Source organism: Rhodnius prolixus, unplaced genomic scaffold (genome assembly GCF_049639745.1).
Source record: "Rhodnius prolixus isolate KJV_2025 unplaced genomic scaffold, Rpr scaffold_2, whole genome shotgun sequence".
NCBI classification, from domain to species: Eukaryota; Metazoa; Arthropoda; class Insecta; order Hemiptera; family Reduviidae; genus Rhodnius; species Rhodnius prolixus.
The window spans coordinates 45759707-45786703 of NW_027411592.1; the positions used below are offsets into that span (position 1 = coordinate 45759707).

General features: G+C 32.2%; 1 protein-coding gene and 1 long non-coding RNA gene across 10 annotated transcripts in view; one reads left to right on the forward strand and one right to left on the reverse strand.

The window, feature by feature from the left end:
* The window catches only part of Ddr (discoidin domain-containing receptor 2), a 671237-nt gene that overhangs the window by 337687 nt on the left and 306553 nt on the right, over positions 1-26997 (forward strand). For all 9 annotated transcript variants that reach the window (XM_074119472.1, XM_074119475.1, XM_074119477.1 and 6 more), the window contains one exon: positions 15319-15424. In XM_074119472.1, the coding sequence (XP_073975573.1) occupies positions 15319-15424 (106 nt within the window). The remainder of the gene's footprint in view (positions 1-15318; positions 15425-26997) is intronic.
* Positions 854-4353, reverse strand: LOC141449746 (uncharacterized). The gene is made up of 2 exons (XR_012455672.1): positions 3794-4353; positions 854-1161 (listed from the first exon to the last, which is right to left on the reverse strand). It is a non-coding gene; the product is annotated as an uncharacterized lncRNA (long non-coding RNA).

A 26997-nucleotide genomic window follows, 5' to 3' on the forward strand; every position in this document is an offset into this window, starting at 1 on the left:
AAAAACAAAGCCTTCGAATTTTGAAATGAGAACATTTTTTTTAAATTAAAAGAGACACATTTTATGCACAAACGAAAGTTAATGTAGAACTAATATTTTTTTATACACATTCAAAGAATTGCTTAATAATTAATTTACTCATAATAAGTGACTTCCTCTTTCAATTCTATATTTACTCTTATTATGTTGTAGTTATTTCCGTTCTTAAAAAAAAAATAAAACAAAAAAAAATTGATTGAGTGATTGGACAGGATGTTGTGATTTAAATTTAGATGCAGCAGCATCACCGTGATTGAGTGTCTACATCTAGGCTAGAAATGAGAACGAATGTGTCACATTTATCATTTTAGCTTTGAACTCTGAAAACGCTTCCCTCCTACTACTAATTAGTTTAAAGAATATTTTTCATCTTTTACGCTCGGATTAATCTTAAAATGACTAAAAACAATTTGTGACTTAAGTACGTAATTTATGTTTTTGTGCTTTTAATGAAAATATGTGGTACATATTTTCTGAATATGGTAAAACTTTTTTCTTATAAAAAAGCTAAAAATATTTTACTTTCAACTGATTCAAGTAATTTAATTACTGAGGGGGAAAAAAATTAATTATATACAGCGCGTTGCGCAATAATTTAGGTGAATGTTGCCCTAACGAACTTATTTTTTATTTCATGTTTCTCCAATTGGATTTTTTGATTGATAGATTAGATGTGGATGCGAAGGTTGTGTAGATTTGGTTAAAAGGTATTTAGGTTCACTAATAATTTTGGAGAAAGAGATTCCTTCTGGGCTGTTGTTGAACTTATTGGTTAAACAAAATGAAACATTATGCAATAAAAATAAACCCAAAATATTTAAAATGTATTTTATTATGTACAGCAAGATTGTCCAGTAGTAAAATGAAAATACGAATTATTTCATTATTAACAATGAATGCATTAAGATGTTACAACAACCAATCGTACTTTCATTAAACATTATATTTTCTTGTAAATTATCCTTTGAGGAGAAGCAATTTCTTTAGTAGTTTAGCCTTTAGGAAAACGGATTTGGGATCTTGTGGATTGTCACTGTCCTTGCTTTCATCGATTCCAATTATTGAGTCGTCCAATGGGAGCGCCAGACTTAGAGCCAACATCGCCACCAGCATTATGAAGATCTATTAAGTTACAAAATATTGGTTACATTTGAGTTTAAAAAGTTAGAATAAAATGTATGAAAAAAAAGTCAATTTGTAAGTTAGAAAAATTGTTACAATATTTATGGATTTGTTTGCATTCTAATCATGGAATTAGTGTAAAAGAAATCAAATTTTTCATCTTTCCCACCATACTGCATAATTAAGAATTCAAAAGAATTTTGATTATCGCTTTGAAGTTAAAATGCATTAGGACACGATAAATCTGCAGGTAAGACATGGTGAAGAGGATATTGGCGGAAAGGTGGCAGGAAATGGATTAAGAGGGTAGGATTTACAGACAAATTAAAGAAAATGTCAATGAATACTTGATCAGCAAAATACTTTTCGTTAAACTTTTGAATTCTGTAAACAAGATAAAAAAATAAAATAAAATCCCCGAGATCCTAGACTCTGTCATACTGGTGAATAAGTTCAATGTGTAATTACAGAAATAGAAAGAAAGGCTTTATCAATACTTTAATGTCCTCAGCATTAAACAGGAGTCACCCTTTCCTGCCAAAATATCGAAATTTGAACATGCCCATTACATGCCATTGGAGGAAAAGCTGAACTATCGTAAGATTACATTTAAAAAAAATGAAATTAAAATGCGGCAACGGTATGGTATAGCCCAATTTTCAAGTAATTCATTAACAAAGCACGCGTCTTACTCTATTTCGATAGTATATGAATCTTGTGGCTGAGGTAAAAGAACAGCATAAGAAACGGATCTCCTATTTATTTATAAGGATTTTTTTTTTAACCTCTTTTTAATCCAATTCCCAACAGTATGGGTTCTTGTTTTATGTAAGCATAAACTTTGTATAAGGGAGATTTCCAATCTTTTTAAAAATGAATTCTAGAACTTGGTTTAAGCAGGAGAGTTGAATCGGAGATTAACTGGAATCAATTTTTGTTAATTAATATTAATATGATAAAGGTATACGTGTCGAATTTATAAAAGAAACTTGCTTATAAAGGAAAATGATTATTGATTACAGCAAACAAAGCAGTGTAATGTAAGCCGGTGGCTTATACAATGGAAATATCTTGGAATCGATAAGACCGTTGTCATTAAGATAGCGATTACGTAAACTCCTGTTTACGTAAATGTTTGGGTGTTGCCAGACTAGGAAATCCAAGTGAAGATACTCTCAATTTGCAGCTAATTTACTGATAAATCTTGTTTTGGTTTGTTTCTACCAATTGTAGGAAACTATTTACTTTTTCTACCTACTTAAGGGAACCGTATTGCGGTCATGTTGAAGTTTCGATTTCAAGTTTTCACTATTCTTAAGGTACCACCTAGTTAGAAGAAATGGTTTTTAGAAAATTTGAAGAAAAATTGCACGAAGCAGAAACTGTATATTTCAATTGGGCTCCTCCACAGGAAATCTGACAGAAATTTATCGATCTAAATTTGTACAAAACTGAAGTACAACTTTGCGGTATGGATTTTTCACATTTTTTGACACGGAGGAACTCTTGAGATTGGACATATAATGGAAGGGGCTGAAGAGTGGAAGGTGCTATGATGGGGTTTTTAGGTGTTTGGAGGCACACAAAGCGATGTCGCCTACCATACGGTGGGTATTTAAGCCGAGAAGTGACCGGCTAAACCTCAACCGTAAATCCTGAAATCAGCAGGAGTATACGCTTTGCAATTACAGGGTTATTCACTTTGTTTCCCTTCATCCTGTTCTTGCCTATTTCTTCCTCAGTCTATGGAATGGTAAGTATATAGTCGCTGCTTGGAACTATTGTCAAATAATTCATAATGAATTTACTGTTTCTGAATCTCTATTTGTTTCTTTTCGCCTTAAAATATCTTATTTAAATCAACCCAAACCACGGTATCATTGGCGTATTATTTTCTACTATAAAAGTTTTTTTTTTTTGTATTATTATTATTTTATTTGAAATAATTTTATTATTAAATTGGAATTTTCAAAAATTCTGAAAGAAAAATTAGTGGAAGTTTCGAAAAGCCTTGGTCTTAGCTACATATTTTTGGATTAACTGCAGGAAAGATCAAGTAAAATAGGCATTATTCCCCTTTCTACTAAATGCTAACGTAGACATAAATTAATTGACAAAGTTTATCAAGATCCTATATTTTACAAACGTCTCTTGTTTGCTTTGAATTGGAAAATATTGAAATATAAGTGATTGATTAAATGCGAAGTCTAGTTAAAGCAACATTAAACCAAGATGTTAAGGTAAAATTGATAAGAAGCGGTAATATGACTTGATTTTTTGTTTTTTGTTATTAGATTGGTAATGTTCCAATCAAAAACAATTATTATCATGGGAATGCTTATTTTCATTGGTTCCAAACAGTTTTAGCTTCTTTCTCAATCAATAGACTTAAACAGAACCGTAAACATCTAGTAGTTTTAGCCGAACGACTGTGCTTAAAAGTGAACGGTTCTATATAAACTTGTTACGGTTCTACATAAACAGTAAGCACTGAAGACTGATCTTAAAAACATTCGCTCAAAACTAATGAAAAGATCTTCACTGTGATGGCCAGAAACTGCGATATAGCACATTGAATTCATAAATACAGAAAAAAATATGAATATTCTTATATACAAAAAATGCTACTTACGATTTGGTATTTCATGATGAAAATAGCTTGTACTAAAACGATTACACTGTAAAATAAGGTAATTTGTTCGAGACAAAGCGTTTATTGCCTTTTAGTGTGACAATCATACAATATATATAGTGAAATCCCCACTTTGCAGTTTAGTAGAAATTACTGTTGCAATATTGGAAGGGTGAAAGTTAGGGCCCTACCCAGGGTCCAAAATAGTATGAACATATCCTCTAGTTAAAAATAGGCATTTAAATATTTATCCTCAGTATTAGAGTATAGTACGATTTAATCTTAAGTATTCTTGGAGGCGATAAACACAGAAAATTTGTTAAATAACTTTGATTTGAAATTGGCACATTTAAAATTAGTAGTTTTCGAGATTCCGCTTGCAACCGCTTATTTGCTAATCACGAGATTTACACAGATGACATCACTATCTGATTTTTTAAAATACTGCGTTCTTTCCCCATGAATAATGGTCTAAATTTCTTAAACTAAATTAGGAATATAATTAAATTTTAGAAAATAATCAAAATGAGAATTTAGCTCCGTTCTAACTGGTCTTAGTTACATAGATATCAGCCAACTTAAAAACTATAGTAATAATTATTACTAGGGAAGGGATTAGCTATGAGGTTAGCATACTGGACTCCCACGCGGAGGTCCCGGGTTCGAATCCAGCAGCTGACCCTTAGATTTTCTCTTCCTAGGAGCTTCTTACAGCTCACTGTCCGGTGATGGACAGTGTTGTCTGTAACGAGAGAACACTGTCCGGAGGCCGGCAGTGCACTGGAAAAAGCTCCGGGCGCTAATGACCTCAGCTGTTGATGCGCAAAAAAAAAAAAAAAAAAATTATTACTGCAGAAAATGCGCTGAAGACCCAACTTCATTTTTATCCGGTTTCTACCTTTGAACTATTTTTTTGAATTCCATCAAGCCGAAATTGATGTTCATGTAAATAAAATTAAATTTTTATATGATTCCTTTTTTTTATCCCCAAGCAAAAATATTGACGTTTATTTTGCTTTCTTTTTAAATATTCATTTAAACTTTTTACTCGCATTGTGGCTGTGAGTATGTATGTCACGGTGCTAAATCCTCGGTTCATCTGAAAGTCGGTTTTGCATCTGCAAGCAAGCACATCAGTTATTTATGCCTTTTATATGAAATGTTTGATCCTGTGCCTTTTTTTATGGGCAATTCCATCTCCTGGGTGAATCAAGAAGGGTTGGAAGTATCAGAACTCGCTACCAATATTCTTTTAAATGTATTTTTTCTCGCTCCAAGTTGATTTCTTAATAGCTCTATAGTTTTATGGCTCTTAAAATTCGTGAAAACAAGTTCAAAATTTGATGTGAAAAACATAAATATTGTAAGATTCTCTTGTATCACGGTTCGCCTAGAACGATTTTAATTGAAAAGTTCACCAACATGAAAAATTTTTCTTTCTCCTTATTATTTGGGTCAAAACTAACCAAAATTCACTGAAAACCAAATCGGTTTACGTTGCGGATTTTTTTTTTATTTTTTAGGCCAAAAAACAGCTTTTTTTTTTGCATTGTTAAGCCTAATAAGGAAAAACAAAGCAGTTTTTTGCAAAACCAATGCATGCATTTTGAAGCTGAGGGAATTTCCGACAGATTGATGTATTTTATAAATGATAAAAATGAAATTTCGACATTCAAAATCAATAAAAAAGACATTTTTGAGCAAAATAAGGCAAAAACAAGGTGTTTCTCGCATTTCAAAGCTTACTTAACAAAATTAAATCATCGTTTTTTTGTGGAAGGGAATGGGACTTTTCAAAAATGAGAAAAATTCCTGCAAAATACAATATTTATACACTGGGAAAAGGGAAATTTTCCAATTCAAATTCATTTAATGAAACTTTTTGGATTAAAAGAGCCCAAATAATTTTTTTATCGCATTGCAGGGCTTAGTAATCCAAAAAGTAAACCAAAAAAACGGCTACTAGTGTGATTCCTTGATAATTTTGCATAAGCGACGCATACATTGATACCCTGAATAGCCAGAGATCTGGTGCTTGAATCCAGCGTGCCCAACCAGCCTCGAAGCACAGTGTCTAGGAGAGAACAATCCGCGCAGGGAACCAGCATGAGAAAGCTGGTGCCAACAATGACGATGACGCACTCTATTGATATTTACCTTCTTTCGTTTTGTCCCATACTAAGTAGAGTTAGACACGAACATTGCAATAATTTAAATTTTATTTGCTAAATATAAGCGTAAGATGAAATATTTATACCTATAAAACCATATGCAAACCAATCTGGCTGGAATTTCAATTAGGAATTCACTGCCGCTTAAACTTGTACCGTCTTATACGAGGGTCGTTTGAAAAGTCCGTGCAAAAATAAAAACTACTTAATTTTTTGGGGTAAACCTTTTTTATTTTTCAACATAGTCTCCTATTAGGCTTATACACTTCGTCCAACGCTGCTCTAGTTTGTTGATCCCTTCCGAATAATAGGATTTGTCCAAGTCTAAAAAATAGCCATTCGTTTCTGCAATCACCTCCTCGTTTGAATAAAATCTTTTTCCCGCCAGCCATTTCTTCATATTGGGGAACAAATAGTAGTCCGAGGGAGCCAAGTCTGGAGAATAGGGGGAATGTGAAACGAGTTGGAACCCTATTTCCCATTAATTTTGCGACCACAACTGCTGAGGTGTGAGCTGGTGCGTTGTCGTGATGGAAAAGGACTTTTTTGTGGGCCAATCGTGGGCGTTTTTCTTGCAGCTCGGTTTTCAAACGGTCCAATAACGATGAATAATATGCACCTGTAATAGTTTTACCCTTTTCCAGATAGTCGATGAGGATTATTCCTTGCGAATCCCAAAAGACAGTCGCCATAATCTTTCCGGCCGAAGGAACGGTCTTCGCCTTTTTTGGGCGCAGATTCCCCCTTGGTAACCCATTGTTTAGATTGTTCTTTGGTCTCTGGAGTTTAGTCTGGAACAGCTGCAAACCGTCCTTGCAACACTTCACACGATTTCGTTTTTGGTCAAGCGTGAGCAATCGCGGCACCCATCTTGCGGATAACTTTGTCATGTCCAAATGTTGATGCAAAATATTATGTACCCGTTCATTCGAGATGCCCACAGCACTAGCAATCTCACGCACCTTCACTCTTCTGTCATCCATCACCATATCATGGATTTTATCAATGATTTCTGGAGTAGTAACCTCAACAGGGCGTACAGAACGTTCAGCGTCACTTGTGCCCATATGGCCACTCGGAAAATTTTGAAACCACTTATAAACTGTTCTAATCGAAGGTGCAGAGTCACCATAATGTTTATCAAGCTTCTCTTTAGTCTCCTGAGGCGTTTTGCCTTTCATAAAGTAGTGTTTAATCAACACACGAAATTCTTTTTCGTCCATTTTTTGAAAATCACTCGACTTCCTCGATTCAAACGAACGCCAAACACAAAGAAATAGACCGATCTGGCTGAAACTTGGTGTGTGTTCTTCCAAGAGATGCTACTAACTAAACATAACCTCGATACGCGCCAGTACTGCTATCTCTCTGACTTTGCACGGACTTTTCAAACGACCCTCGTATAGTAACTTCATACACAGTTTTTTCCAACTTGGAGAAGTAAACAACTTGATAGCAGCTCATCAATTACTTTATTTAAATCAAAACATGTCGGGGTTTAATTAATCATTTCATTATATTTACCAATGAAAGCAAATTAGCTTTTAAAAGACTATTTATTACTCCTCCATCTTTTTTCTCTCCTAATGTTTCACATTATTGTAGAACACGCTAAGACTAAAGGAGTTAATGTTGTGTCGCAATGCACAGAATTACTTCATCATTGCTGGGAGCGTCGATAATTCGGAATTTGAAGTCCTATAAATTATAACCATTGGTGATCGCTTTTTATTTTTAGAAACGAAAATTAAATTTTTAAATTTATTTTTTAAAATTATTTTTGTACACATATTGTTGTTCAATAATGTAATCATTGATTCGGTTTTCTGCCTCCAATGAATCACCAGTAAAATAAAATTAAACAAAAAAAAATTGATATAATCATAAATAAAATCCAGAGATGGTAAGTTTATTTTATATCGTTTATCGACCGGCCGCGATCGTAGCGACTGGCACAGTGTCATGTCGGTGAAATATGCATGCACCTACTTACTACCTTATTAAGTCTTATTTACATTATATTGCAAGGATATTATCAAAATGCGAGTTATAATTTTTTTTTTCAGCAATAATAATGCTATTTTGATAATAATCTATAGTGTAGGGATAAGTTCTGTAATTATACTTATTCCTATATAAAACGTGCTTATACAGGGTGTTCAGCATAAGACTACGGTAACTTTGGGAGGCGATTCTGGGCATCATTTGCAACAAAAAATTCCATATAAACTATGGCTCGATTCGGCTCCGTTTTATAGATATTTTTAATTTTAGTTTTTTCAAGGTGTTACTACTTTTTAGCAAAACGTTGTCTATATTTCTTAAACTATTATAACTGCAGCAATTTAATTAGCTCATTAGAAAGAAGATTAAATTTCCTTTTAAATAAGCTAATTTGTATTCCAAAATAATAATATTAAGTATTTTACTTTGTGGCCCAAACATAAGAAATAGCAAGTTTCTAATTTTTTCCAAAAACTTTGACTTCATTTTTCTCAAAAACATTTTATATGAAAAAACCGTGCACTATTCAGGAAAAACATCTACATAGAATCACCTTTCGAACGGTATACAATAATTGGGGTTATGTTAAAAATTGATGCAGAAATCTGTGATTAATTGCAAAAAAGTAGGCCTCAAAACAGCGTCGGCATTATGAAAGGAATTCACCTACCATAAGAATATAACTGATCAGAATCATCAAATCCAGTACGATTTTTTGCAAACGTGTAATTTAATAATTAATTAATTTAAGAACTATATTCAGAAATATAAAATTTACATTACAAATAATAAAATAAAATAAAAAGAAGAAAAATGAATATGATGTTAAATGAGTGTTAGGTACCAATTTCGAAAGAAAGGATTTTCGTTTAACGAGTTTAGATCTGTGTGTTATTCTTTAGTTAATTAAAGAAATATGCCAAATAATGTGAATAAATCATCATTTTGAACTACTCAATAAACTTTTGGAATTAACAGGTTGTGAAGTGCTAATGAATAAGCCGAGCACAGGAGATTGTGGAGAACTAATGAATAAGCCAAGAACTTATTACTCGCTCTGATCCCCAAATTAATAGTGGATGGAATACTTCACCGAACCGCCAGTACACCTCCACGATCGTCTTAGCGTTCGGAACACCCTATCAGGAAAACATCTAGAACACTCCCGCCTAGCTTCTCCACTATTCCGATCTACGAAACCGTAGATGTATAACATTTCGCGATATTTGCTAAAAAGTAGTAACATCTTGAAAAAACATAAAATTAAAAATATCTATAAAACGAAACCGAATCGAGCCATAGTTTATATGGAATTTTTTGTAGCAAATGATGCCCAGAATCGCCTCCCGAAGTTACCGTAGTCTTATGCTGAACACCCTGTATACACCTAAAGTACTTTTTAAGTATCAGTACTCTTATTTGCACCAAAAAATGTTTAACGATGAGCCAGAATTAAATTGTACAGAAGTTAAGATGCTTTAATAGGTTCCTATTAATTCTATTAAGTTTGAAGATTGCTTGCTACCAAGCTTCTTGTTTATTGTCTACAATTTTTGTATCCAAACATTCAGGGAATATTTTCGTTAGAATAGAACCTCGGAAGCGAAATTGTGCATTAAAATTTTGCGTGTAAAGACGATAGTAGGCGTGGCTTATAGCTGCTAATATTTGTTCCAATTTGTGAAAATTATTGTCAACCTGGTTGGGAGCCAATCATTTTTTTTTTTGGTTTTTCACGTACCTTCAAAAAAAATGTTTTATTTATCAAAGTAAGATTGATTAACTTTTACATTCTCATATCTCAATGCCAAACTATCCGTTCTTAGCAATTCTACATGACTGTGTTTGATCGATCATTAATCGAAAAAAAAAATGAAGTAAAATAAGAATCAGAGACATCACGCACTCGTCAAAACTATTTGATGATTATTTTTCCCAATTCTTTCTTGTTTATATATTTTATTAGAAACCCCCCGGGCAAAATGGGGGTTCATTAAACTTGAAATTGATCAAATATCTTCTTTTTTCTCTCCAAGTTAAGAATTTTAAAAATAACTTACGATCGAAAGGTCATGGCCTAAAAATAAAGTTAAAGGAACACTTACTGGTAAGTACACTTACAAGGTCGCCTTGTGTATGTCTAATCAGCTATAATAACAATTATTACACTAAAATAAGAAACAAACAACAAAAATTACTCAAATTGATACGTGACTTCAGTGAATTAAAGAGAAAAATCGATATTATCTACCAATAATTGAGTTCCTGGCTTTGTATACTGTTTCAGCTTTGTGGTAACGACAGATTGACTGATAAATAATTTTAAATATAAAATATTTAACTATAGAAGCAATGGCAAAGAGGAAGAGGAATTAAAAATGAAATCTTTATTAAGCCTCAAAAAAATATTTTCTCAGAAAACACTTTTTCTTTAATCCTTGCCGAGAAAATTTTCTCATAAGTGACATCAAATAAACAAAACCAGCAAGAAAAAACGGTGTCTTCTGGCAAAAAGATCGCTTTCAAGAAATTGAATTTAAAGTGCAATATATGTGCGATATTTATTGCAGTAAAACGTTTTTAATATTTATTTATTAACCTCCATTACCAAAAAGAAAGGCATCTAGTGATAAGTTCATTAAAAAACGAAGATTTTTTAAAAGATTCTCTGACCCTAGAATCAACCTGTTGCTCAGTTTTTTAATTTTAAGAATTTAATTTTTGTTTACGTAAATTTAAGTTTATTTCTGATTTATTTGTTGTTTTTTTTTTTTAACTAAATTTCAAAATTTGAACTAAGTTCATCTGTATATCTCTGCCCGCATATTTTAAAATAAATTTCAAAATTAAAATTATTTTCATTATTATTTTATCTGAAGCTTTTGCCCGCATCTGTCATTTTCTGAGTTTGATAGGCAGTTTTTTATGTTGTTCTTGCACTAGGTTTAGATATTAAAATTCTTTTGGTATGACCTTCTAAAAGTACTCTTGTGAAAGCGAGTATATTTTTTAAATGTGTTGTAATTCATAAACTTTAACTTAGAGGTGCCAAGTAATTAAATGTAATTTATATTTTACGTTACTTTTAAAAGGAATTACTTCTCTAATGCAATTCCTTGAGACCTTTTTCTGTGTATACAATCACAAATGTTCACAAAAACCTCACAAAGTTTCGTATATTGCCGTGCCTCAATAATTGATAGAATGTAAGGCATCCCTCAATTTCACAACAGAGAACGTTTTATGTTATAAATTACCTACCTATCGAAAAGTTCGGAAATCGATTGGCCTACTATAACAAAGTCATTTAAGCGTACTGTTCCAGAGAGTACTGTAATATTTTGGGCTTAAAATAGTACTTTATCATAATTGTGCTTAAATCAGCAATCTCTCTCAATTAGGCCTTTTAGAGGTAAGCTTAATTGCCTCCAATTTGCTGCCAGAATATGGGCAGATTTTTTTTCGGTGGCATTGAATATTTCGCTGATTTCTTAAATGGTAATCTATTCAAACCCATAATTACTTTATGACGGCTACAAATGAGACGTGAATTACTTTTCTTTTTCTTTTTTTTAATTGTATTACTACTATTAATGCTAAGCCAAATAATGAAAGTAACTGGAAGAACCCCACGAGCTTGGGAAAAGTCTTTATCGACTTGGAAGGTTGTGGGTTAACCTCAGGATCATGCTGGAGGAATGCTTAGTAAGAAATGTATTCTTAGTTGAATATCTCGTCTGCTTTGTGTCGTCTTTTCCTGAACAGGACTCATTGAGTTTTCTGTTATTACTGGTGAACCGAATAAGTATTTATTTAAGTTTAAGATTAAGCATTTATTCGAGTTATGTTATTCCTTTTAAATGATAGTAATAATGATTTCCTAAAAACATGCAAAGAATAAAAAGCATCTTTCTTAAAAAAACAGTCGTATATTGATCACTAGTCAAGTGTTAATGACGTTTCAAATAATAATAATTTAAATATCATTGTTCAACACTAGTGGCGCTACATTCCAAAGTTTAGTATAAGGGTTGATTAAACGCCAAAAAGTACTCAAATCAGCAAGTACCCAATATTTCATTCATACTTCTAGTATCATACTTTTTAGAATGTATTAGATGTCACAGACCCTTATGCTGGCCATTTTCAGGCATAAAATATTTGTTCAGTAATGAGTAGCACCCATTTAATGTAGATTGTATAGGAGGTATTAAACTACTCATGCACAGGTTTAAACAAAAAAAAAAGGTTGATGTAAAATATAATTGTTTTGACGTTAAAAATTAAAATGGCATATACATCCTGCATCCTATTTTATTTTGTTTTTGACATCTGATTTAAATGCAAGTTTAGCTCAGCAGAAGGAAGTAAAAATCATCGGTTTAAATAACCATTGAGATGAAAGAAATAGCTCAAAACCTTTGTTTTAGTACAATAATATAACAAAAAAAACATCACATTACTCCTAGAATTGTAGTTTCATTCTGGCTGACACCTATTGATCGTATTGGTTGCTTAGTGGTAGAAAAATGTACGTTTTAAAGCCAACCGTAATGCAACACTCCCATTTCTAAAATACAGCGTTCTGATTGGCTGTCATATTCTCCAATTCGGTGCAGGCCAGCAGACCAGGATTGTAAGCAAAGCTCCTACCGTATTATGTTACCCGGATATAAATAGTCAATTTTACCCACTTTTCGTGCACTTTTAAACGTCGAATTTCAAGTTTTTCCTTTTATATCCTTTATTTTCGAGTTAATAGAAGCCCAATTAACCATATATTACCACAAAATACTGAATTATAAAAACTATATAGTTTATAATTAAAATAAAAATGCTTAAAAGGGAAAGGTATACAAATAAAAGGTCTTTTAAGCTTATAATGTACAAGTTTATTGTTTAAAATACAGTTTAGACGCTATTCTTATGTTTAATTCATGTACTTAGTATATTGTTCTTTGATAATAACTTATTCCAGCAAGAATAAGTAAGTGGTAATGACCTATCAACTAGCAGGCTCTTCTTAGTTGCCAAGTAGGTCCATTTCCATACATATTCGGCAAGAAAAGTAAATTTAAATTGTAGTTTCGACTTTTAGAATAGAATTACAACACAAAATAATATTAGATAGTTATATTGTGTGCAGATAACAAAGTGACAATATGAAAACATTTATAGAATTCTTAAATTGGTCAAATAGCTTATTTGTAACATTCAATAACCATTGAGATGAAGGAAATAGCTTAAAACCTTTGTTTTAGAACATTAATATAACAAAAAAACATCATTTTACTCCTCAATATCAAAATTCATTCTGGCTGACACCTATTAATCGTATTGGTGGTAGAAAAATGTTTGTGTTAAAGCCAACCGTAATGCAACACTCCCATTTCTAAAATGCAGCGTTCTGATTTGCTGTCATATTGTCTAATTCGGTGCAGGCCAGCAGACCAGGATTGTAAGCAAAGCTCTTACCGTATTATGTTACCCGGATAGAAATAGTCAATTTTACCCACTTTGCATGCACTTTTAAACGTCGAATTTCAAGTTTTTCTTTTATTTCCTTTATTTTCGAGTTAATAGAAGCCCAATTAACCATATATTACCACAAAATACTGAATTATAAATACTATATAGTTTATAATAAAAAAAGAATGCTTAAAAGGTTAAGGTATACAAATAAACGGTCTTTTAAGCTTATAATGTACAAGTTTATTGTTTAAAATACAGCTTAGACACTATTCTTATATTTAATTCATGTACTTAGTTTATTGTTCTTTGATAATAACTTATTCCAGCAAGAATAAATAAGTGGTAATGACCTATCAACCAGCAGGCTCTTCTTGTTTGCCAAGTAGGTCCATTTCGTTACATATTCGGCAAGAAAATTTCTTTTTTTAATGAGTGAAAAAAGATGGTGTTTCTAATAAAGATTCATTAAATTTTCATTCTTATTTAAAGCCAATATACATCATAATGCGTCTAACAATTGTAATATTCTAAAGAATAAGAGCTAATTTTCACTTTCCACCTGACCATATCTCACCCGTAAAAAATAGTAATGGACTTACACAACAGGAATAGCTACGCTATATCGTCAAATGACGATCAAAACTTCTGATGGCCTGTGCAGCTTCAGAACATTTAAATCTGAAACAAAGTTTTTCAGTTGAAACTGAAAGTATTGTAATGGAGGGTGTAATCACTGCGACTGCACCTGGGGCAAGGCTAGTCTTTGGTTCCTCGATACCTTCAAGATATCTCTGCAATGGACAACTGCGCAGTCCTTGCTATGATGCTTGATGCTCCGGTTTTCATTTAATGTAGAGCACGAAATTCGAAATTATTTGTTATCAAAATTGCATATTTTTAGTTGATGTTAAAGTAGTTATAAAAATCATTTTGAGTAGGGCTGATCCTAAAAGGAAGTTACGCTACTATTTGCACAAAAATGTAGGAAGTGAATACAGTGAAACACTTCTTGAGGAAAAAAATGGTGTTTTACACTTGTACTGCTTCAGATTATGGCCGTCTTGATTATCACAATGGTGATAAATCGCCTAAAACAACTAATGGAAAGTGCTGATAATTGAGTTATGCAAGGCAGACAGTATTGTTAAGACCAATTGTGTCCTTTGTGTTTCCTCAATGGAATATAGTTTACAACTTAGTGAGGAGTGTTCATTCTTTGTGTTTGTGAGTAAACGCTTTTGTATTTTTAGTTTGTATTTATTGTTTTATCTAATTGTACTTAGATTATTATTAGTTAGTTATTATTATGTTTAAGTCAGACAAAGAATATTGTTGTATGGTTTATTGGTAATAGCTTTTATTTCCATACTTCTAGATTTATGCAACAAGTTTATTAAATTTAAAGATTGCATATTATGAAACAAAAAGAATACGTAATGCGCAAAAAAAAAAAATGCAATGGAGATTGAGGTTACTTTTTCAACATCTTTGAAAGTTGTTCTCTGAAAAGAGAATTCGAGTTAGCTCTAATCAAGGTTAGAACATTTCATTGCTCTCATTATCTATGTTCCACTTCCCCTTATATCTTCTCCTATTTTAGTGGTTACAATTTTATAATTCGATTTAATTATAATTTACCTTTCGAAATATTGGCTTCTTTGCCAAAAGGTTGTTATTTTGATAAACAGAAGATGTATCTTATTTCAGTATAAGTAATAAATGTTCATTTCTTCAAATACCTATAACGACTTGAATAGAAGTAACAAAAAATATTCCATTTAATATCATATTGTTGCATTGCAATAATGTTATTATTGTTTCAATTAGTCAAGATGTTAATTCAGTGCTGTCAAACTAACTAGGTTCTAATATTTACAGTAAGATGCGGGTCCCCTCTGGGTATGGAATCAGGTGACATTCCAGACAGTTCTATCACGGCAAGTTCAGCATATGATTCAGGCAGCGTAGGACCACTTCATGGCAGGTTAGTTCTTATGTTTTAATTATTATTTGATTTATATGAAAATAGAAATATTCATGGTCAAGAATGAAATAAAATCATCTGTGCTAACAGCTTTAGGAGTTCTGTCATAACTGCTTAATTCTAAAGTAAAATTTCAATTCACCATCTTTAACCACTAGATTCTTTTTGTTGTGAAAATTATTAGTTATATTTCTCTCTAAATCTTGAAATTATTCAGAACCTTAAATAGGTAGAAACTTTCAACTTGTGATTTCCTTGGAGCAATAAGATTGATTGGTACCAGATAGAAAAGGTGTATCATTAATATAAATTATACAAATATAAACTTACAAAATTATAATAATAACATCTATACAATAGCATGGAGCAATGTGGACGACCTTAATCAACCAATGTCGAAACCTCTATCACAATTTCTGATCTATATGAAAGTTGCCATAAAGACACGATTGGAATGAAAGCTAGTTTAGCTTTCAACTAAAGATTGAGAGCAAATCACTAAGTGAATACAGTTTACCAGCTTAATCAAGTTGTTCCACTATTAAACAAGCTGCGTAGCCATTATTTCTTTTTTATAAACGGGTCTTATAGAAAACGATAGATTCTGAAAATAACTCACAGGAACCCCAAGGGTTTGATTCAGTTCCCTTATAGATTTTGTAAGGAAAAATTCTCTTATACCCTATTTGCGATATTTGCGTCTTCTGACGCTTAGAGACTAGCGAAGATAAATTCTGATATTGAAGAATTCAATATTGAGTATCCGTAACTTAAGTTCGTTGCAACAGAAACTGCTGTTTTTTTTAAGAAGGAATGTGTTCATACAATGACAATTGGGGACCCTTGATTATAGGTCAATCATGGACCGTCAAGAAGATTTAAAATATTAGACCTGAAAGGTAAAGCTTAGTACACAGCACGAGAAAATACCGTCAGAAATACACTACTGTAGATTTGTTTAAAAATAACTTATTTAGAGTAAATTTAAAATTATCAATTTCTATAAATTGTATTTCAATAAATGCGTCAGCTATCTAATAATTCATTAAAAAAACAAAAAAAAAAAAAACGGTAATCTTGAAAAATAAAAGGTCAATTTTAACCTGCAGCATATTTCGTTTTAAAGGAACTCTTTGATCTATAGTAAACTCTATATTTGACTTATCCAACACTCTGACTGCCTTATCTTTACCCTTCTCTGACTTCTTTCACAGTAACTGTAAAGTAGAAGGTAAAAGATAGAAGGAACATCTAAGTTTAATATCTCTTAGGATCTTAAAGGAAGTGAAATCCTACTTTATAATCCTTAGAGAATATCAGCAACTCACTTTCTCTGAAACAGTTACACAATGTGGGATATTACCACACTAAGAACAAGGAAAAAAAGTTGTATTTTGGAAATCTCTTTTTGAGTAATCTTAATGCTCTATTCTTTAAAATTAAAAGTAATCGAGAGTTTGTTTTTCGATTAGGTAAATTTGTAAGGCTTAATTTTAATTAATACTTTTAATTACATTAAAGTATAAAATATATTAAATAGTTTTCATTTAGGAAGTATTACCTTCATTCCACGTTAGTTAAAAGTAAAGTAATGCCCTATTTTTTCAGGCAGGCTTTATGTCCAACTACCAAATTAGGTGTGGCCAACATTCTTTTCAATGAATACTTTTATTAACCATTAAATAAAATTCAAGGTCTTGACCGGGAATCTGAACCCAGTATCACAATACATCACTAGCTTTGCGGTCCTCTAACCGCTCGGCTACTGTGGCGATTTTTGAAAGTATTAAATGCCTAATACATTAATGTTTTAGAACAATACTAAAGGGGGCCACACTATTCTTCTCTGAATCGTCCCAATTTCCTTAATTCCAACAAAAAAAAATTCTCACGTCTTATACAAAACTAAGTTTCAATTATAGAGGAGAACGTGACTATTTAGGCCCGAGCTTTTCCTGTCTGTTTACTAGCATCTCGAAGAAGTAGGGGCCTAGCTTTTAGAGTTAAGATTTCCTACCTGAATACCTGGGCCGATCTTGAAGGAAGCCTTTTGAGTGAGCATTCAGTGTCCAGCACTTGGCGAATTATTACACGAACCCATTTAGCGAAGACATTAATTCCAGGGGAACCCCTTCCACCAGTAGTTCTTGGAACTTAAAGAACACTTGACAGTTAGTAAGGGCTGGAAATGGGACATTACTGTTCAATCTTTTTGGTGACAGATTCATTATTTCAACAGTATGAGAAAATGAATACCAATTTCAGTCATGATATCTACTTATTGTGCCGAGCTTTTGACCAAGGGACTAGGTCATCTTCAGGGCTTATTGCCTGTATATTTTTACATGGTTATTGTTAAGTTGATGTATCCTCTGTCTTATCTGTTTGTGAAACTCCAGTTCATATCATATAGACAATAAACCCTGAAGATGACCTAGTCCCTTGGTCGAAAGCTCGGCACAATAAGTAAATATCATGACTGAAATTGGCATTTATTTTCTCAAATTATATGATTAATATGTTTTTATAAACTTCAATTAAATTGTAGAATAAAAAGTATTGCAGTAATAAATTCTGAAATTAGAAATCTTCTTGAAACGAGAATTAGAGTGTAAACTTTTAATGTATTAGGATTGGAATTATACGTATAGATTTATGAGCAGCTCTCAAGTGGCAGCTAGCAAAATATCCTAAAATACTACGCCCTTAAACTAGCCCAACCCGGGAAGAAACAGAGCTAAATAAATAATTTGATCCAGAAAGAAGTTTCGAATAAAGGTTATTGCTGAGTACTTTTGGGTAACTATCAGTCCAAGCTGAAGATGCTCTTTTTCTGGTGAATTCTGACTTTTCTCGCAAACTTAAATTTTAGCCCGGTTTCGTTTTTTATGTTTATTGATATTGTTATGAAGGCGAAGTATTTCATTACTCTGCAAGGGTACTTTATGGGAATTCTTAACAAAGCAGTACTCCGGAAGTTGTACTTAATTTTCCGGGGGAAATAGGATCTTTAAAGAGAATCGTTAGGCACATTTGAAAAAATAAAATGGAGAAAAAATACGCTTCAGTAAAGTCGTATTTCCTCTTAAAGGAATTCCACCCAAAAACCTAAGAGATAAATGCTACGAAATAAAACGAACTGTTTTGAATCACTAGGTTTTTAAGCATTCTAAGATCTTCAGTTTTTGAGATTTTTCACCCTCAAAAAACTCATTCACTTTATCACTCACTCGTTTTCTCACAAATATACTCACAATTTACAAATACCACGCGCTAATAACTTACTTTTCGTAAGCTAAACTTAAACGGTTATGCTTCCTCTTATTTTAAGTCAAAGAATATAAAATTTGACGTTGAGACTTATTTAATCTTTTCATAAAATGTTATTCGTATAAATTTCATTAATAATCAAAGTAAACAATTAATTATAGATGTTGAATTATTTATATTTCTTTTACATCCGTATTAGAAATTGGTAATAATATCTAAAATATTAATGGTTGCAGTTATAGAACTTTTTTTTTTGATAAAAATAAAATTAATTCTTGGTAATTTAATGTGGCCATGGGTAAACGAAAATAAGAGTAAATATTCTTTGAATATAAAGTTTAAATTTAGTTTGTAATAGAGATTGTGTCTAAATGTTGAATTGTGTAAACATTGTCGAGTGAAACAAACAATATGAGAAGTAAACAGGTCTTGAAGTATAAAAACAAATAGGAAATCATTACAAAACTGCCAGAACTCTTATTTATAAATCTTCCCTGTAGATAGTTGTATGGTAAATAGTTTTTATTCTGTTGAAATATTTACTAATATTATTACTAATTAACGTTTACTATTTACTGCTACAATTAGTGATTTCTCTAATAATTAAAGTTTATTTTAATTTGTTATTAAACAATGTTAAAACAAAAATGCGCATTTTTTTGATTACTGTTTGATTAAAATTGATTTTGTACACAGAAAGGATATAAAATAATCTAAACGGAAATGATTGTGACGACTTTCTGTTACTGCAAATCTTATCATTTGATAGGTTCCCTCTAATATATTGGATAGAAGATGTTTTTTATTAATTTTCTTTATTTATTTTTTTGCAGCTTTCTCAGATCTAAAAACGTTATTATGGTAGGATCCAGCATCAAAGTAAATACCACAGATGCAGAAACAAATGAAATATGTTTCCCAGCCAAAACCTTATTAATTGATGCAAAAATTGCACTAGAACCGAATATCAACTTTGGCCTTAGATTAGATTCCGTGGTTATCAAAAGTAGTTTCAATTTTTTACTGATAAATCGTTAAGAGATAAACATAGGACTGCAATTTAAATACTCCTTAACAAAAACTTACCAGTTGAAAAAGTTAAGTATAAGGGTTGATTAAACGCCCAACCAGCCAAATTTTATCAAAATCAGACGAAGATTTACAGAGTAATTAGTAATAATCATTTTGGAGGGGGCCTTACATAAAGGGGGCTAACTCCTCTCCCATTCGATGTACAGCGACGAGACCCCTTAAAGGCACATCTACATAAAATTCCGAATCGAATGACACCTCATTCATGAAAATCGGTTCGCGCGTTTAGGCGCTACGTTGTTTATAAAAAAGGTAACAAGAAGAAGAAGAACAAGAACAAGAACAAGAACATTTTTTAAAAATTTCGTTTTTTCCAGTTTTTGCTAACTTTTTTCTAGTAACCTATTAGATCTATGTTATTACAAAAAAATTACAGTTATAAAGGAGGATTTGCCCTTTATTTTAAAGAAAATTTGGGAATTTTATCTTTTATAGAAAAAGAGAAAAAAATTGTCAAAGTTGGGTGTATTTCAACGTTACGCTTTTTCGTGCAGTTTTTGACGATCAACCCTTATACAACTGTCCTACCGGACAGTTTTAATTATAAATTTATATTTTAGTTTTAATACGTTACCTTTCTGATTAAATCACATTGGCCGTGAATGTCTATTCAAATTTTTCATTATCGCTCTAAGTTTCGGACTTCATTAATGCCCTAGACTTACAAGAGTTACAAGCCTTTGATGAAGGGTGCCGATGGTAACCGAAACATAGGGCAAAAATAAACGATTCTCAAAGACTGTTTATGGCAAAATTTCGAAAACAACTCATAATTTAAGACCAATCGATTTAGGATACAATTTGATCCTTCTTATTTCGAGATAATTGTAAATGTGAGTTTGTCAATCAATTCAAGTGATCGGTAATCAAAAAATGTACGGAATATCTCATTTACAAGAATGTGCAATAATTATAACCATATTTTAAAATTAATTAAATACATAGGTATTTCCTACTCATCATCAATAATAAACTTCTATTTTGTTAAGAAAAAAAAATATAAGATTGGCAGGTGTCAAAGTTTTTAACTAGGTAACGGAACATGTGCGGTGTTGACAGCTTCTCAGAGTTCAGGAAGTATGTTGTTTGAAGATTAATTCAATCCAATTACCTATCAATATGAAATAACGATAAACATGTCAAATGTGAAATGTATACTTGCTTTAATCAAATATTGAATTTGTTGATTGACATTTCTTTAAAAACTTATTATAATTTTTTGTGATCGTGGATTATAATAAATTTTTCACGCACATGTTTATAACGCTTCTTAAATTAAAGTGTCGATTCAAGACCACTGTTTCTTATTAAAATCGATTTAAATTATTTGAACCCTAATCATAATCAACCAACATAAATATATACATACTGCATATACATATATTTTTATTTGAATATAACTTGTTCGTGTGTTTTAAGATCGATGAGTAAAGCTGATTGATTCACATCAATATCGATACAGTTATGGTAAAAATAATATTGTAATTCTTCAAACAGAGTGTTTTCTTCCGTCAAAATTTTCAAGTTTCTTGAAAAAATTCAGTTGGAATACTTTTTCACCTGTGAGACTTTTCAAATTAATTTTATTTTTAAAACAATTCTTTGACGTCATTGATTTTGAAATTATCTAGGGTTTATCATATTTAAGAGACATGGGTAAATTATTATTATTATTATTATTACTTAAAGTAAAGTAAAGTAATCACCTATTTTTTCAGGCGGGGCTTAACGTCCAACTACCATTTACTAGGTGTTGCGGACGGAGGCGAATAGCAAACGTACTTTACATTGAATTCTTTTATTAACCATTAAATAAAATCCAAGACCAAGACCGGGAATCGAACTCATGATTAACTTCAGACCCAGTACCACAATACATATTAGCTTCGCAAGTCTCGCCTCTAGCCGCTCGGCTACCGTGGCGCCTATTATTATTTCACAAATCAGCAAGTGTAATGTGCGATGGAAACTTGAAGTCAAATTCTCTATGCCAAACTGAATGTCCAAATTCTGTTAAAAATACACGCGTGCTTAAACCGTGCTATACTCATCAGTCATCACTGATGACCTAACCACATTTTTACCATTAAAAAATGTTTTATTGAAATTTTCATTTACAACAAAAGGAAATAAACAATTAAGAGTTTAATTTAATTCTGACAGCTTTTTATTTATCGTCAATTAAATCTGTATTAGGAGACCTTAAAAGGACATTAAATGGGAGACAAAAAGAAGTTTGGTTAAGCATAACTAGGGCAAGTTGGGTTTGGAGGCGGTTTACTTCTTCTTCTTCTTATGCTTACAGCCTCAACTTTCTGTTTGCTTTAATTCTATTCTTTCTGCTCACAACTAGCAAACTCTGGAATAAAAGTAAAATCCAAATTACGGCATTTAATTAAATACACAAGAGGAGTACCCTAAAGAAAAGTGAGCTAGCAGGCGGTCCAGGAATGAGGAGGGACAGCCAGCGGGAGAGAATCTTGTAGTGAGTGTGGGCGAAACTGGGGTGTTGTAGACACAACCTCTGTGTGAAAGCACACCGCAAAGTTTTCTTGAGGAGGCTATAGTGGAGGAGGAGAGAAAGAGATGTAAACCTCCTCCTACTTGTCCCTAATATCCTGGCCAGGAGTACCGGCGTGCTTGTCTAAGAAACTTTTAATCCTGGGCTCGTGCCGACCGCCTGCTGCTTCCCAGACCCCATTCTTTTTGTTCCTTGCATACCCACAGACTCTAAGAGTTTTGGTGAATCTTCACAGCCAAAGAGAAAAAAAAAGTAAATAAAAATAAAAAAGAGGACCAAAGTGTCCCTGTTGCTGTCCATGGTTACTTTTCTGTGTGGAGCTCTCTTTTGAAAAGTTGAACGGTTTGCAGCGTTAGTCGTTTGTAACTTGCTCAGTATATCGCATCTCCCTGCTAAACGGACTTATGAATTATGTTTTCATTTTTTTTTTTTGTTTTTTTCCTTCTTACCTCGCCATCTTCTAGTCTTGGCAGTTATCTTCTTATTGCCTAAGATATATTGGCTCGCACGACCACAGACTGAGAAACCTCACCGTCTGTCATTATTATTCAGTTACGTTAACAGTAGATTCTTTGTTGAATTTCGCCATTTTTAAAACTCTAATTCATTTTAAATCTTTTCCGTTGTTTTTGACGTCATTGCAAGTATGAATTTAACAATCGCTAGGATAGGCTGGTGCATCGCTTTTTTGTCATTATTAACCTAAAATGACTAATAGTCATATAATTTATTAAGTTTAAAAAAAGCTCCATCGCTTTAGAGAGTTTGTTATATTCAAATGGTTGGGTAAATCTTTGAATACATACCAACATACGAGTTTTGGAATTGTTTCTATGTGGTTTTATGTAAACCTGTTCTGGCCAAAAGGTATTTTTTTTTAAAGACTCTTTTATATTTGATTGCATATAATGGTTTTAGTAATTTAAAAAAACGTCCCTTTAATTACATAAATATGGGTAAAAAGTCTTTTTTTTATTTTAACTTTGGCATGCTTTCTCATCCATCCGTCATAGATCCATACTTATTTTCATTGCAATAGGAGATTTCGCAAAGTTTAAGAGAAGCTATAAACATTGCCTACTGTATAAATGCATTTTCTCGCATCCATCCGTCATAGATCCATACTTATTTAAATTGCGTTTGAAATGTCGAACTAATTAAGAGATTCTTCTTCTTTTTCTTTGATCCATTTAAGGCCTCATTATATTTGGCCAAATATCCAATGAAACAAAATGCAATAATGTAAATATTTTGCTGTGGATAATTAAGAATAGAATGTTTCAAATAAAAAATATTAGGTTTTATTCGGCGCTGTTAGTATTTCCACAAAACCAGAGAAAAAAAGTTGGTCTGCTTCGAGAACATTCAAAAGCTAATGTAACATAACTTGGTAGTTAGGTATAGAATACCAAAGTTTTTTTTGCTTTATTCATTAATACAACTTTAATTTGTAGAATGTGAGAAATTTCTTAAATTTGAGAACAGTTTAATGCTGAACTCATCCCCTTTATTTATACATCAATCGCAAATCATATTTTATTTGTGCCCAGTAAATCTAAAACTATTTACGTCTACTGTAATTTGCGGTTTCTTTCAATACTTATTTACTTTAACATTTGCTCTGAATTTTGGCTACAAAATGTCGAACCAATTAAAAAACTTGTCGTTTAAATAATTATTATTTCATACTTTTCTTCTATTGACATCCTTGATAAGGTTAGCCTAGTACTACCAACAAGCTATTGATGTATTTTATACTATGAATATATAAATATATAGGTTTCGTGACCGTAAATTGTTAAACTTAGGATTCAAGATTGGCGAGGAATCGGTCAAATAAAAAACAAACTCGTCTTCTTGCCAACGTTTCGACAAATATATTGTCTTCTTCAGGGCCTGGATATTACAAATACAAAACAGTATTTTATACTACTACTGGATATTTTGAACACGCCAAGATAGTTGGCTTAATTATTATTTTCCTCATACTAGCCTAGTTTACATGGGACTTAGAAATTTATAAGGTCTTAAGGCCTTATAAATACAAATGTTAATATTTAGGCCATTTACAGTATTGCGATTGTTTAATTTAGCGATTCAGATTCAACTAATTCTGAAATTATAGTTCTAATACAGCAAAAAAAATGTAAATTTTAATTATAAAACCTCGCGATGCGCAGGAAAGTTAGTAACATAAGTAAATAGCTTTTACATCTCCGAACAAAGGGATATTAGACTCCACATAGGTTTTTTGGACTTCTAAAGAAATTGTTTATTAGTTATTCATATTTCTTGTTATTTTCAAAATGGTGTCATTGGAAACAAATGGCTAAAAGTTCTTGAAATCAATCTTTGTTTTACAAAGCGGATATTCTTTAAAAGGAAGGTTGTTTTGGATTTACGGTGGGAGGTAGAAAGCTTAAAATATTCATAAAGATTTCGTTACTCTAGTTTGCTTCAATCGCTTAAAAATCAGCTGTAATTGTCGTTGTTAGTCGTTTAAAAATTCCAACTATTCTGGTTCCAGCGTTTTTCATTTTTAACCAATAACTTAGAGCCCCATTATGTTTACTGGACGATCATAATTTAAAAGTGGATTAAATTAGTGAGGGCTGCTGTGCGACAAGTGGCCTCCACAAGGATTTTCATATGAAACAAATCTCTCATGGCTTCACGCTCTTTCATCGCTTTGTAAAACGCCGGATGTGGACAGAGATTAGTGTAGAGGGAGTATGAGAGTCGCCGAGAGAAAGCATGATGTATGTTCGTTCATAGAGTTCGCTAATGGAAACATCTCGTTCCAAATTAGTACAACTTTTTCCTCGGCTATTTTGCATACTGCTTTGATTTATTAGCTGGTCGTCCCCTCTCAGTAACTTCTCTTTGGAATTCATAAACCTCATTGGAAATGATCACTTTCTGGAATTATTTTATTGGGCAGTAAACTGTGGATTCAAATTGGCGAGAAATCGGTCAAAATAAAAAATTTTTTTTTGCAAAAAGACGAGTTGTTGTTTTTATTTGGACCGATTCCTTGCCAATTTGAATCCTTTATAAAATATTTTTACGGTCACTAAAACCAATATTATATGTAGTAAACTGTTCTGTTCTTCTATCTGATTTTGAAATGAACCTAAAATTTTGATTAATTCAATAAAAGAACAATATTGAAAACATATTGCAAAAAATGGAACAACTGGATAACAAAATCCATGCGTAGAGGCCCTATATTGCAAAATAAGAAGAAAACAAAATATCTTTGTTCAGAACAAAGGCCTTCTCTTAAAGATTTTTGGAAATGAGAACACTGATATATTTGAAGAACTTATTGTTAGTCGGAATGTCCACTCAATTCACCAGATTTGCTTACGTTGACTTCTAACTGTAAAGAAATTTGTGGCTGGAAGTCGTTTTGAATTGAGTAAAGAGATAGAAGAATCGTTGATTTTTGTTTTCCACACTTTGCAGAATCGCATTTCAGGGACAGAAGCTATTTTGGTGAACAAAATGCATAAATAATAATTATTATTATAATAGGGGAGGGATTAGCTATGCGGTTAGCGTGTTGGAATCCCACACGGAGGTCCCGGGTTCAAATCCAGCTGCTGACCCTTAGATTTTCTCTTCCTAGGAGCTACTTACAGCTCACTGTCCGGTAATGGACAGTGTTGTCTTTAACGAGAGCACACTGTCCGGCGGCCGGCAGTGCACTGAAAAAAGCTCCGGGCGCCAATAACCTTAGATGTTGACGCGCCTTAAATCATAAAAAAAAAAAAAATAATAATAATAAAATTGTCTGGCTTCAGTGCAGTCTGTGCAGGTACCGATAAAAAGGCTAAGGGCCTTAGGAAATGGCTACTCCTCCTGCTTAAACTCTTTCTTACCACTTAATTGCTACTACAGTTACAACTTACAGACTCCGGACAAAGAGAAGCAGCACGATATGCAACGAAAACACAAACAGAACTAAAAATTTAACTATGACAGAAATTCTGCGCCTTTTTTTTAGGCACAGATCATCGTGTAAATACTCTGTTTGAGTATCTTTGGAAACAAAGATTGTTAAGATTATGGGGAAAAAACTGAGTCGAACACAGTTTTAAAAATAAAATTAAAAATTTAAGAATTACGTTACGAAAGAACAATGATTGTACGGCTTAAATCTAGCACCCAATTAGGTTTTTGTATATCAGAGAAAGTGGCTTCACAGAGTCATTATTCTATTAGTTCAGTGATTGACTTCGCTAGTAGCAAGTTATTTCAAATTCAAACTGTCGCTTTTTAAAGCTCATTTACAAATCATTGTGCCTAAGCGTTCTTAAAAAGGTAGTAACTTAAACCCTAACTTGTTTACACGTCTAAAAGCTAAGTCACTAACTATTGGAGCTGACTTCTTATATTAAAAGACAATTATTCATCTAAAGTAATGAACCAAAATATATCTTTCTAAAACCCATTAATCATCAACTGCCCATTAATAAGTGCGCTACATTCTAATTGTAAAAATAAAGAATGGAAGTGCTTTGAGGAGATGAATGAGGAAAATGAATCTTTTAAAACTAAGATGTTCGATTAAGAAACAAAACTGGTGAATCAAGTAAATTTTCTTTTTCGTTGGTATTATTTTGCTAAGATCAAATGAGTTGAATATATACGATGACAAGAAATAATGGCGAATATGAACTGAATA